This window comes from Microplitis mediator, chromosome 6 (genome assembly GCF_029852145.1).
Source record: "Microplitis mediator isolate UGA2020A chromosome 6, iyMicMedi2.1, whole genome shotgun sequence".
NCBI lineage: Eukaryota > Metazoa > Arthropoda > Insecta > Hymenoptera > Braconidae > Microplitis > Microplitis mediator.
In genome coordinates this window covers 20943004-20956932 of record NC_079974.1, presented here as the reverse complement: position 1 = coordinate 20956932, position 13929 = coordinate 20943004, and the positions used below count along the sequence as shown (strand labels likewise).

The 13929-nt window shown below is 37.2% G+C and overlaps 1 protein-coding gene across 7 annotated transcripts in view; it reads left to right on the top strand.

Moving 5' to 3' along the window:
* Positions 1-13929, top strand: part of LOC130669236 (nuclear factor 1 X-type) — a 40309-nt gene that overhangs the window by 1902 nt on the left and 24478 nt on the right. For 6 of the 7 annotated variants that reach the window (XM_057471984.1, XM_057471982.1, XM_057471981.1 and 3 more), the window contains exons 2-3: positions 2214-2369; positions 13606-13797. In XM_057471984.1, the coding sequence (XP_057327967.1) occupies positions 2214-2369; positions 13606-13797 (348 nt within the window). Of the gene's footprint in view, positions 1-732; positions 1818-2213; positions 2370-13605; positions 13798-13929 lie in introns of those variants that run through there. The other variant, XM_057471983.1, reaches the window with a different exon arrangement.

Genomic DNA, 13929 nt, shown 5'->3' with positions numbered 1-13929 from the left:
TGTCCCGCCAGACGGAGAGGAGTTTGGCTATCGATCGTTAGTCGGCAGCAGCCGCGTGGTCGCCGTTTCCTCCTCTGCTGCCTCTTTCCTTCCTTCCTCCGTTTGTTCTTCTTCTTCTTCTTCTTCATCTTCTTCTTTTTCTTCTACTTCTACTTCTGCTACTTGTTCCTCCTCCTTCTCTTCTGTCCCTCTAGCCTCGGCTGTTGTGTCCTCTTTACTCTTTTTCTCCTTGGCCACGTAGCAATGCTACGGTCTGACGCGCCAGCTGAAAAATCTCTTCAACCCTCTGATGCCACCAAAACTCACACACGCTCACATACAATCGACCACGTGACGTGACGCGCGAATGAGAACCGGAAGAAACTCTGTTCTAAAATTCCTCTTTTTTGCTACATCTTCTCCATCTTCTTCTTGATCTTCTTCACCAGTACCAGTACCAGTACCAGTACCAGCATCAGCGTCAGCATCACCACCACCATCATCATCTTCTTTTTCTTCCGCTACTTTTATACCCACTTATATATACTCTTCTTCTATTTCTCAAAACTTATTCTTAACACAGTATTAGTTAATGCTGGTGGTGGGGATATAGAGAGTGATGTCGTCGGTTCGAGGGCAAATCTAGTAAGCTAGGACATGTACTATTAATAAACAGTATATTTGGGGGTGCCGTACCTGGCCACGACGCGGCGTATCTTGCTCGCTTACTCTCCTCGTTTATTCTATTACTCGTTAGTTGTACTGTTGGTGTTCAGTGTGCGCGGTCTCTGTCTCGAAAGACCCGAGAAGAGACTCCGGAGGAGGCAAAGCGCGCGTCCACCGGCGTCTCAGTGTCGCCGCGACGAGCGACGTCGTCTACAGCTCTCTGCTGACGGTCTTGCTTCTGCAACTGCTAACTCGTTATCTCTCTTCAATAAAACACCACCAGCTTCGTGTAGTTGTCGTTACTCTACTTTACCAGTACCAGTGGCTCAAGTATTACTGAGTGTCGTTGAGATATAGCCGCCAGTAGACGCAGTTTTATAAACCCTCTTACTCTCATTCTCGATCTCTCCCTCCCTCTCCCTCTCTCTATCTTACTCTTATTCTTACGTCGGACTGTCCTCATGAATCTTCACTGTCGTGTTTTAGTCATCTCGCCGACGGACCATACCGACATACCCCCTGGTGGTTCGTGTTTTACCCCGCAGTTCTTCGTCATATTTTCTTACACATTTCTTATTGCTCTTCTTACATGAATTGTTATTATTGTTACTGCGTCTTTTACCTTTTTTACGTCTCTTCCGTTTTATTTTTACGGAAATAAAATATAAATAAAACTTTACAAAATTTCATTTTTATCAGACGGTGTTTATTTTATTTTTAAATATATATATATAAAAAAAAAAAAAACAGTGCTAAGAGTGACAGTTACCTTGTTTTTGTTGCTCCAAACGAGAATAAACCGTCGGAATAACGAGTAATAAAATAAATAATAACAGTGGTCGGTAAATAGACGAACAAGTGCAGCTTAAATTTATGAAAATATATTAAGTGGGTGTCAGTGTTAATAAAATTATACTGTATAGCAGTGATTCGTAATTGTAAGGGAGCGATTGTGTTAACTGATAAAGTATTAATAAGTAATAAAATAATAAAAAGGCGGGAACGCCGAGCAGATGAGGCCACGATCAACCTGCGTCCAGGAGGTGGAGGAGTACCGGTGTGACCTGCGTTACGGTTATTTCGGGAACCCGTGTTTCTGACAACCAGACGAACAGAGAAACAGACGCTCGGTTGTGTGCCACAGCGGCCCAAGTCCTTGCGAATACTCGATGGTTCGTTTTATTTATTATTTTTATTATTTAAAAATATTTATTGATGATTAATTTCTTCTCTACGTAAAAGTTTAATTTAATTAATTAATAATAGTTAAGACAATTAAATAATTGATGGCAACCACACTGACCGCCATCACAACACGTCTGACCCGTCGTCTTTACTCCCTTACAAGGCGATCGTCCTCAAATTCTCAATCTACTGTCTGACCAACTAAGACCGCAACTACTAACGGGCCTTGTTAAACTTACCGACATGCTCAGCACATCAGTCATTCATTTTTATTTTAATTATTTAGAAATAATTTAATTAGACCAGCAGAAAATTCCATTGTAAAATTTAATTATTAAAAAAAAAATTACAGTAATTAATAATAATTTTTTTTTTTGTTTCAGGATGAGTTCCATCCGTTCATTGAGGCCCTCTTACCATTCGTGAAATCATTCTCGTACACGTGGTTCAATCTACAAGCAGCCAAAAGACGTTACTACAAGAAACACGAGAAACGAATGAGTCTTGAAGAGGAGCGCCAGTGCAAAGAAGAACTTCAAGTGAGTTTTAAAATTTATTTATTTATTTATTGGGTCTCGGACCTCGGGGTCTTTTTGAGGCCAAAAGCGCCAGGCTTCCAGAAGATTCAAAAGATTTAAAGAAAGAGAGAGAGAGAGATAATTGCATAGACGTATTTATCGGTATTATTATTTTTATGGTTATTTTTGACCAAGTGTTTCTTCACCTTGGATGATTTATTTTAAACCGACCTATTGGTCAACTGCAAGCGACTAACCTTGGAAAATGGTAATCGGTCGTAAGACTTGAGAGCTTGGGATAAAAAATCTTAAACGTAAGCGAGAATTTAAAAATATTAATTTTTAATATATTTTTGAAGCTCGACTTGCCGTCGTAACTCCGACGATGTAACGTGGGTTAGTGTTATGGATAGTTTTTAAGGTAAATAGAAAATGCATCGTTGGCTCACTCGAAATGCGCATTGATGGAGTTTTTAGTGTTGCAAGTACCGAATGAGTATATAGAGTGCCGACGAAGACGGGGAGACGAAAAGCTCAGGAAAATGAACAAAATACAAATAAATAAACAGAAGGAATGAAATGTGAAAGATAGAATAAATGGGCGTGAGAGTGAGCGAGAGAAAGAGATAAAGAGAGAGAGAGAGGGGTATGATGAAAAAGAGAAAATGAAAAGTTAAAAAGAATAAGAAGATTCAAAAACTATTTCTGGCGCTAAACGACCTCGTGACGTTCTATCGCTCGGTCAGTAGCTCTCATCTCAATTCACGCACTCTTACTTTTCGTGCTTTTTTATTTTATTTACCTTTTTTTACCCACACATTTTTTACTTTTACTTTATTTTATTATCTTTTTTACCTTTAAATATATATACGCTGTTTAGTTTATTTTTTTTATCGCATCTTTTGCCTCACGAATCCACAGTCATAAACATATTTTATATATATACTCGCCACATTAAAAGAAAATAATTGCGCCTCGAGGATAATTTTTTCCTCGTTATTATACGTATGTGTTCGTCATAATTTTTTTTTATTATTATTTTATTTTATTTTTTTTTTTTTACATTATTTTTCTCTTCTTTTATTATCTCTATATGCTTGAGGGCTCATTTCCCTCATATATAATTTTTTTTTATTCACTATCTGGTGGTATCTCACTCGCGGTGAAATATCTACGAATTTCTCTGGTCTATTCACACTCGACGATATGGCGATGCTCTCTCGATCGATATTTTAATCCCACGATGGTGGTATTTGGTAAATGGCTATGGCCATATATATGTATATATATATTTGTTGTTACTGTTGTTGTTTTATATTTTTCACATTTTATTCCTCTCCACAAAACCCCTATTGAGTATAACTAAAACGACAGGAAAAAAGTTAATATAAAGATGAAAAGTATATAAAAGAAAACTGGACATTTGTTGAAAATCAATTCATGTCCGACTACTGTGCATACAAAATACGTATAGACAAAAAATGAAACTGAAACAAATAATAATAATAAAAATAAAAAAAAAAGTTGTGACTGACTGGAGGAAAAAATGTCAAACTTTGGGTGTACAATGGCCCGTTTTTTTCATTATTTTTAAGTAAAACAAAGTCGGTGATTGGAGGAGTGAAAAAACCGGTAAGACATAACTGCAGATTCGGCTGGACGTTACATCGACCCGAGTATTTCACCCCTGACACTGGGGGTGTAAAAAAATAGAGAAAATAAAAAGGGAGACAAGTAGAAAGGGCCCTCGGAGGGTTGGCGTGACGGGCGTACGAATCGCGGGATAGACTACTTAAATTCCGACTGCTTGGCCAGTCAAGAGAAAGAGAAAGAAACGAAGAAATTGTTGGAGTAAAAAGAATGAGTTTAAAAAAAGTAAAAGGGTAAAAAAAGGATGTTAGAGAAGTGAGCGAGTGAGTGAGTGAGTGAGTGAGATGGCGATCCGACGACGTTCCGAGAGGGTTTGGGCATGCAAGGACCGACGTCCTCTCTACTACTATACAACCGGCTAGTTTTAACAACGCCTGCACCCATATATATATATATACATCCATCCATACATACATGTATACATATATTTATATATATAGACATACGAACACGTCCGCGGGTCCGCGAATACACGGGAGAGTACACGGGCAGTTGGGAGGGTGAAAAAGGCAGCAGAGGATGAGTAAAATGAGAGTATGAGGAGGTGGTGTTGCTATTGGGAGGATGAGGATGAGGATGAGGAGGTGGAGGTGGAGGCAGTGGAGGAGACACAGACACACGTATAGCGCATACGCCGTCGCGACGGAGGCTGCGGCTACGCGGCGCCTACCAACCACCATCTATAATCTCTATGCGGATATCGATTTTCCACCCTGTATTTCCTAAATTTATGCAAACTAGCAACCCTTTCCTGCACACAACCCGTCCTCTGGTGGGGTCCCCCGCCTCACCGGCCCCTGTGTCGGCTTACTCCGAGACTCTGCTTTCCCGCGATGTCTTTCTCCCTCGATCGTCCGACAACGGCCAGCCTGCTGCCTACTGCCTCTAGTCTCACTGCCACTCTACTACTAGTGTATAACTATATATCTTTATATCCTTGTGTGTATGTACCACCTAGCGGCCCCATTCATCTAACGAGCCCACTCGCCCGAGATATCGCGTCCTTACCCTCTGCACCTCCGTGACGGGCCGGCGAGCCAGCAGAAACGACCCAGGTGTGAACAATAAAGAGATAAAGGACATTATTTTTCCTACCTGTCAATTATTGATTTGATTTACTCCTCTATCCTCGCCGATTTATTTTTATCTAAGGTAATAAAGAATTTACTTTTTGTACTGATCAACTTGACTGGAAAATCGATAATTTATCCCTTAAATAAATATTACAAATTTTATAAAATAAATTCTCCTAATTTTGTGTTCCCGATAATTTTTAAGTCTCGGTTGGAGTTTAAAAAAAAATTTTTTAAAACTTTGATGAGCTCTATCCGCTAAAAAAAATTTAATTACTTTCGCTATCAAATACTGTTAAATAACTTTTTTTCCTTTTCATTCGGCGGGTGATTGAGCTCTGCGTGATTTCTCGCCAACTTATCGGCTGTCAAAGTAAAAAATAAAACTTTTGACTTTGATAACCCATAATTCATGAACTAATAATCCCCGAGAGCTCCTAGCAATCAAATTAAAGTGAAAAGACTATTGTAGAAGTACTTGACAATAAAATTTATTTTTAAATTTATTCAAGTTCATAAAAGTTTTTGAAAATTTTTTTATCGCTCTTCTTCTTTTAATTACTTATTAGTGATAGTCGAAAAAATTATTTAACTTTAAATTGAATTATAAAAATAATAAACTCGGAAATAGTATTCACAGTAAATTTTAAAATGACCAGAAGTTTGTCGGAAACTTTAAATAAGACTTATAAATCCCGGGAAAATTTTCAGCCGAAAAAAATTTTTAAACAATTAATAAATTACGTAACGCTAAGTACATATGTATAAAAAGCGATATCTATCAATGGAGCCGATCGGTTCCGAGTCGGGATCGTCCCCGGATTTCCCTTTGTCTCGCGCCTCGAGTGACTCGCGAATTATTCGTTGGTAAAAAATTTGTCGGTAGGATATACGGACACCGGAAGCACTTGATCCGGCAAGAGATAGTTGTCGAATCCTCCGTCTATATATCGAGTACGCAGTAGGTAGAGCAAGTGAGCGAGTGATAAAAAAGAGATATAAAGAAAGACAGAGTGAGAAAGATGATAAGGGGGTGAGGTAAAAACGACAATGCGACGCGACGCGACGCGACTACGTGGCAGCATGAAACGCGTCGTTCCGAACGAGCGAGTAGCGAGTAGCGAATAGAGGCCGGAGGGTCAAGGGGCGCGCGGGTCTGTATACTCTCTGGTGTCGGTCGGAAGGAAGAGGGATCGCGGGTTGCAACGATTTAAAAACATTGTCGCCCTCGCTCATGTTTCCGCGGGGGTAAAACGCGCGCCACCGAGGTCGATTGCTCGTGCCTTTTATTTTATTTTATTTTTTATTTTTTTATTCTATTCTATTCTACTTTTTTTTGACTCATCCACACTCACTCACTCACTCTCCCGCTACGACTCATTCTCTTTCAGCGTGCTTTATAGATATATATTGGTTCGCCCTCGTCGCGCCAAATTTATGCAGATTGGAATTTCTCTGTCCTACATCACACTAACGGCCGCATTACAAATCGATAATCCGCGAGTTTTGTCCAAGAGTGCAAGCGAGAACCTCAACAAACTATCTCTTCAAACATTTATTTTATTTTATAGCTTTTCTTCTGCACCCTGGTCCCTTCCCCGCCTTAAACTTCTACCCCTTTTTTCCATCTTTCTGCTGTTTTTTTATTTTCCTTTTCCTTTATATTCCCATCCATCTGTGCGCTCGTCCAAATTATTCCAGTTTATAAACTTTATTGTGTACTTTACACGCATAAAAGCCCGTAGAGAGCATAGACCGAGGAACAAAATAAAGGAAAAAATAAAATCACGAGGCAATTTACTGTAGTAGAATAGTCTAGCCATAAGGATGTACTTTAGGACTTTACTTCTATATACTCACTCTCTTATATTTAAATTTATATAAATATATATACGTATATAAGTGAATGTGTATATACTTACCCTCATTTTTACCACTGACGTCTTTCTGGTCTGAAAAAGCTAAAAATGTGGCTTCAAAGCTCGTTGTAGTAATTTTTACCAAACAATTGCCCCCGGGCCTCCAAGAACTCAGGCATAGGAAAAAAAATAATATAAAATAAAATAGGATAAAAAAAAAAGGAGAAAGGGAGCTTGAGTTGAAAAATATATACAAGTACTGTGGCTATGACTATAACGAGGACGACGACGACTCTACGGTCGATCGTAGTCGACGCGGCCGACGACGAAACGACGTCGGAGAATGAGAATGAGAATGAGAAAAGCCAACGAGTTGAAATTGAGAGAGAGAGAGAATGGTGTCCCGACAAGGGTGTGTAGGGCACAAAAAAAAACAGCCGGCAAAGACCAAAAAAATCGTTGAAAAAAAAGAGTATCTAAAAAAAAGGACGAATAAGTAAAGAGAGAGAAGGGGGAGGGGGAGAGGGAGAAGTGGCTGCTCTTGTAACTCCTTCCACCCTTTTCACGAGCCCGCAATATTTACAACGCTCTATGCAGACCTCGGAATTGCCTATAAAGAAATCGCGGAGTCGCTTTGTTCGCGTCATAACGTAGTAACGTAAGGGGCCACCGGCCATACACTCGGGATCGTTGCCAAATTAATAAATATATTCCCAAGTCGATTCCTCCGCCTCTTCTACTCTGCTCCGGTACTCTTCTTCTTCTTCTTCTTGCTCTTCTTATTCCACTTGTGCTGTACACTCTGGTACTCTTTTCCACTAAAATCGTATCCTCTATCTATCTCAACCACTACAACCAGCACTCCAGGATCTTCCGCCGTCGTTGGCCCCCCGGCCATCTTTTTGTGTCATCTCCCTGGCCCGGGGCCCCCTTTCCCTCTATCCTTCTCTTACAAAACCGAGGAGATCCCAAGAGCCCGACGACTGCGACTGCGACGACGACGACGACGAAATAAAAATAAATATCACGCTTATTCCACACATTTCCCAATGATATTACCGCGGATAAGCAATTAGGAAGTAATTCGGGGTTAAAGGACGATATAGGGGTTTGAGTGGCATAGAAACGAGGCCTGCGCCCGAAAAACCAAATCGATAGGCGCATAGCCTACACACATTCACACACATTAACCTCCTTCAATATACACAACATTTGCTGTACATATATATTTATATATACTAAATATATGCACGGACATTATATACGAATGTATGCCCAGCAATGTACACACGTCTATGTCTATATCTATATCCACAATAAAAAAACTCTCGGCAAGTATCAGCGGAAAAGAGCAGCAGTGGAAGAGCAACAGCAAATGTTGTGCAAAAGTTGTAGCCTCTTATGGATTATAACCGTAGAAACGTATGCTCTGTGTACACAAACGTACGGATGTACGATGCCCCGAATTTAACCTTCTCTGTACTTTAGATTGCGTCTAAAGCTTTTCTCAGACCTATGCATTCCAGCTTTTAACTCCACCTCAAATTCATTTTACTACTGTGTATCCACCTCCCCGGAGGGCTAAGAACCCAAGGAGGGCTCCGAGGGCGAGCTAAAGAATGAGGTAAAGAGCTGAAGCAGTCGGAGCTCGAGAAGAAGAACGAGGGGTGGAGGTGGAGCTGAAGCTGAAGAACGAGGAGAAGGAGAGCTGAATTCCGGATGTAGCAAAGACATATCCAACCCCCCGGAGATGTCTCGGTAGAAGATAAAGGATGGGCTGCAGAGGAAAAGTAACGGTCGCTATTCATCGGGAAATTTCCACTAGGATAGCCATTGTCAATTGAAGAAGAAGAATCCCGGAGATCGGGGGTGAGGACAGGGGGCGTATAAAGGGGTGGTAGGTTATGAAAACTCGTCGGACTTGGTACAGTAGTCAGGAGATGAGGTGGAAGGAGGTGAAGAAAGAGATGAAATAGCTATAAGCTAAGATCTTGCTCCAAGTATATATCTATATAAATATATATAAGGAACTGATGCACGTGGTACGGGACCTTGTCTTGTCTTGTCTTGTGTATACAGTCTGGCAAGGCATTTAGGAAGCCGTAATTCCAAATGTGCAGGCTTTTAAAACCATCTCTGTCTCTCGCGCTATCATCGGCCGTTTTCTCGGCCTATGCCTCAGTCTGACTGTGTGCTATTATATGTTGACTGTTTAGTTTACTTGGGCTGTTGGGTATCAGAGTGTCTCGGTCTCTTTCTCATTCTCAGTGTCGTGTAACGATGAAAGCCAAAAAGACACCACGCGGTTATTCTACCTCTTCGTGCCATGAACTCACGCCAATCTCGGCTACCGAGTTGAGAGAAAGAGTTGAGAGTATTACGCTACTTATCTACCACTAAGTCTTGAACACGTTTGTTTATTTTCTTTTATTTTTATTTATTACTTTTTCCTTTACTTTATTCTTTTTTTATTTTTTTATTTCGTTCACACTTTTTATTGAGTTTAGCTTTTTATTTTAAAGGAAGAGATTATTTCTGGGAGTAAAAGTTTTTCAGGAAATAACTTTTCAGTTGGGAGTTTTGCTGCAGGATAAATTTTCAGTGTGAGAGGTAAGAGTGTGTAGATGAAAATAATACAAGGCGAGGATAAAAAATATGTCCGCTGTCTTAAAAGTGACGTAAACGATGCCTTTATTTTGTCCACAAGTTTAAATAGACGGGACTCAACACTTTGTTGTTTAAAGTTTATAAAACTGAAATACCGAACAAGGTCTTTTAACGCCTCGGAAAATAATATTTTATACAAAGAGCTTTTTAAAACCAAGAGATATAAAATATTAAGAGAGCTGAGATATAGAACGGGATAGAGAATCCAAATGCTTGCGGTTATTTTATGACACTGGGAAATTTACTTTTTTTTACTCAAGGGGAAAGGGCATAATGTTTGAGCTTTAAGTAGTTGCGTGAACCGAGACATAACTGTTATTCGCGTGGGGTCAGTAAGTCCATCGGAAGTTAGGACAATGAAATGTGACATTAAACAAACTATAATGTCGTACTAGTAGTGCAATAAAAACCGAGTAAGCATCAATAATGTGACTCTGGTGCCAGAAGGTCGTGCAATTATTTTTATATTTACTTATATACTTTCCCATCCATATTAATAAAAAAAAACTCTTCATGTACTGCTTTTAATTTGAATTAATATTCGCTCTTAGTTTTTTATTATCGTCATTGATATTTTTTTAAATTTGCCGCTTGAAATTCAAAAATTTAATTAATTTCAAGTCGATAAAAAATTTTGCTTGAAATTTAAGGCAAAAATTAATGTTTCATTACTTAAAATTTCCAAGTCATATAAATGTCATAAAAATTAAAATCACATTTATTTTATTTCATTCCAAAAATTGTTTTTTTTTATTGAACATACGTCAATTTATTTTAAAGCTGATAATTATTTGAAAAAACATAATTTCAATTGAAAATTTTTTCACGTAAATTATTTTTTAAATTCTTGTTTAAATTTTCGGAGTGAACGCGGATAGATTCCGGAGTGATGACGGTTTATTTATTTAATCCCATCGGAGTGAAATTTACTCCAAAGCGGAATTTATTTTAATATTAAAACTCCGAATCGGAGTGAATGCGGATTTAAATAAAATCCAAATCACTGCTGAAAAGACAAACTCCCTCCCTGTTTAGAAAATCTCATAGAATCCAATAGTTTCTCATAAATTCCAATGGAGATTATAATACTAATAATATTTTTTAAATCTAAATGCAACTTTGAAACTAAATCACAATTTGTAACTCTTAAGGAATCAAATTCTCGCGAAATCGACTTCAAATCAGTTCAAAGTGATAAGAAGACCACGGGGACATTTCACCGTGTTTCCCGTGACCTTGGTGAACCTTAACTCCACCGTTTTATAAAAATGAATGACTTCTATGAGAAGAGCTATAGTTAAGTATAGGGCCTTATACATACAGCTATAAGAATCTATCGGATTTTTTAAGCAGGGCTATTTACTCCAATATGCGAAGTGAATTTCTGTAAAAACTCCGAAAGTTCGAGTGGGAGTAAATTCAGATTAAAATAAAATCCGTAATCACTCGCGATTTTTTACAGTGTAATTATCAAAAAGTAATAAATTTTTAAAATTACGTAAAATTAATAAATTTAATATAAAATCGAAAAAAAGAATTTGAATATTATTTTGGTTAAAAGCTCGCGCCCAAAGATGAAAAAGCGTATAAATAAAATAAAAAATATGTAGAATATTCGGGACGATGTTTTCCTGTGGATGTTAGTGTAATGGACAGCAAAATGTCCGAGGTACACGCGTGGTCGTCACATGAAGACACGAGGCTTTATTTTCTATCTCTCTTTTTCTCTCTCTAGCTCGAGGGATGTGAGCAGCTTTATCCACTTGCGATATTCCAAAATAAATTGGCGGCAGCTGTTGCGCGCCGCGCGTTTTGCGTTAGTGTCAGAATCAGTGTCTACGACGACAACCAAGACTACGACTACGTTACAAGCTTTGCTGTGTAGTGTGGAGTAGAATTTTGTAGTGTGTACAATGTAGTGTAACGCCATTGCTATTACGAACAAGCGGTTGCATGCAGATTGTATGCACCACCAGCAGTAAGTCTCCACCTCGGGCCTCGAGAGTCCACCTCGTCTCTCTCACGTCCAATGTGCAACGTCCAATATTTCCAACTGTTCTCATGCTGCAACGCAGGTCATATTGAGAAATCCGGGGGAATATTCCACGCCTTCTTATACGTATCTTTATATACACACGTCGTCGTTGTCGTCGTTTTCATCGTCAACACCGACCAATATATATCTACTTGGAAATTATTTACTCAATTCCTCCCTTACCTCTGTGTCTTCTTTATACTTTTATAATATAAAACACTTCTGGCAATAAGATATAACATTTTACATAAATAGATGTATGTCTCATGTCACATATGCCTTCCGTATTATTATAATAAATAAAAATATTGCTTTTCTTTCCTTGTCATTCTTTCAATTTTTTTATTAAAACTTATTATCATTATTTAGTTTTTTTTTTTTTTTCACAAAAGTTTTGTATCTTGCAGACAAAAGTGGGAAAAACGGACTGCTGATTACAAAAAATGTTTTTAATGAGAAAATATTTTATCGATGAGTACAAAAAAAATTATTTTTATTTCAGGAATTAGACGAAATTTTATATGATACTGTAGTTAACCGTCTAATAATTTTTGAATATTTTTCAAACGATGAATAAAAAAAATAAAAATATTTGAAAAAATTGCACTTATAGTTGTTTTAATTTTCTACGTGTGCATATTTTTAGTTTTTTTTTTTCACATAATTTTTATATCTTGCAGACAAAAGTGGGAAAAATGGGCCGCTGATTACAAAAAATATTTTTAATGAGAAAATATTTTATCGATGATCACAAAAAAAATTATTTTTATTTCAGGAATTAGACTAAATTTTATGATACTGAAGTTAACTGACGTCTAATAATTTTTGAATATTTTTCAAACGAATAAAAAAAAAAAAAAAATTGAAAAAATTGCACTTATAGTTTTTCTAATTTTCTACGTGTGCATATTTTTAGTTTTTTTTTTTTTGTAATCAATTTGCTGAAAAAAAATCCGAAAGTTTTTAATTGTCTGTTAACTTTGGGATCATAATTTTATTGTAAAAAACAAAAAATTAATTTAAATATTACGAGATTTAAAATATGAATAAATTCAGTATCATGAAGTCAGCAGACAATTAGTAATTGTCGGATTTTTTTTAACAAATAAATTACAAAAGAAAAAAAAAACTAAAAATATGCACTTGTAGAAAATTTAAAAAACTACAGGTGCATTTTTTTCAATTTTTTTTTTTATAATTTACCGTCTAAAATAAAATCCAAAAATTATTAGACGTCGGCTAACTTCAGTACCATATAAATTGATTATAAAAAAAATTCAAGGTCCATTTTACCCCTTTTATTTGTAACATATTCTATGTGTATGTAAATGTATATATTTATATTTCTCTTTGAGTTTGATATAAAGCGAAATGTTAAAAGACCAACACGGGTTTGGTATAAATAATAAAAAAAAAAAGTAAATAAATAAAGAAAGAGAGTAATGTATAAAGGAAGTCGTGAAAACCGTACGATCAACGGCGACGCACTCACGATTTCTTATTTACGATCGCGAAAAGACACTTGGGTTGCATACCTGATGATGCCACGACTCTCCTTTGCTTGTAAGTTTAAACTTTTATGTTTTTTCCTTTTCCTTATTTTTTTTCGTAATTTCTCCCAGGCGCTCCCACGAACGGGAAACGATCCTGAACTACTAGGATGGATCGACGACATGTGAATTCCTCTAAAGTGCGCTTTCGATGCGTTTCTCGAGTGTGGATTTTCTATTCCACATGTGACTCCGAAGTTGAGAGTAGCATAAGGTTGAGAGAATAAGGAGAGAGTGAAGGGGCGCTAGGCAAGCGGTTTGCGGGCGGGGAGATCACAGTACGCGTGATGCATTTTATTAAACTAACATTTTATTCAAGTTGCTATTTAATCACTTGTGCATTGTATAAATTACGGTTCTAGTGTTTATCGTCTTATAATTTTATTTATTTTACTCCTTGATTTTTTTTTTTTTATTTTTCAGAATGAAAAATTGGAGGTGAAGCAGAAATGGGCCTCAAGACTTTTGGGAAAATTGAGGAAAGATATTACACAAGAATATCGAGAGGATTTTGTACTGAGTATTACGGGAAAAAGGCCAGCTATGTGTGTGCTCAGCAATCCTGACCAGAAAGGAAAAATGAGGCGGATTGACTGTCTCCGACAAGCTGACAAAGTTTGTATTTCATTTACTTTTTAATCTAAATCAATAAAAAATTTTTTATTTAAATTTATAAATAAAAATGATCATGAAACTGAAGTTTGCGGACGTCTAATAATTTTTGGATTTTTTTTTAGATGATAAATT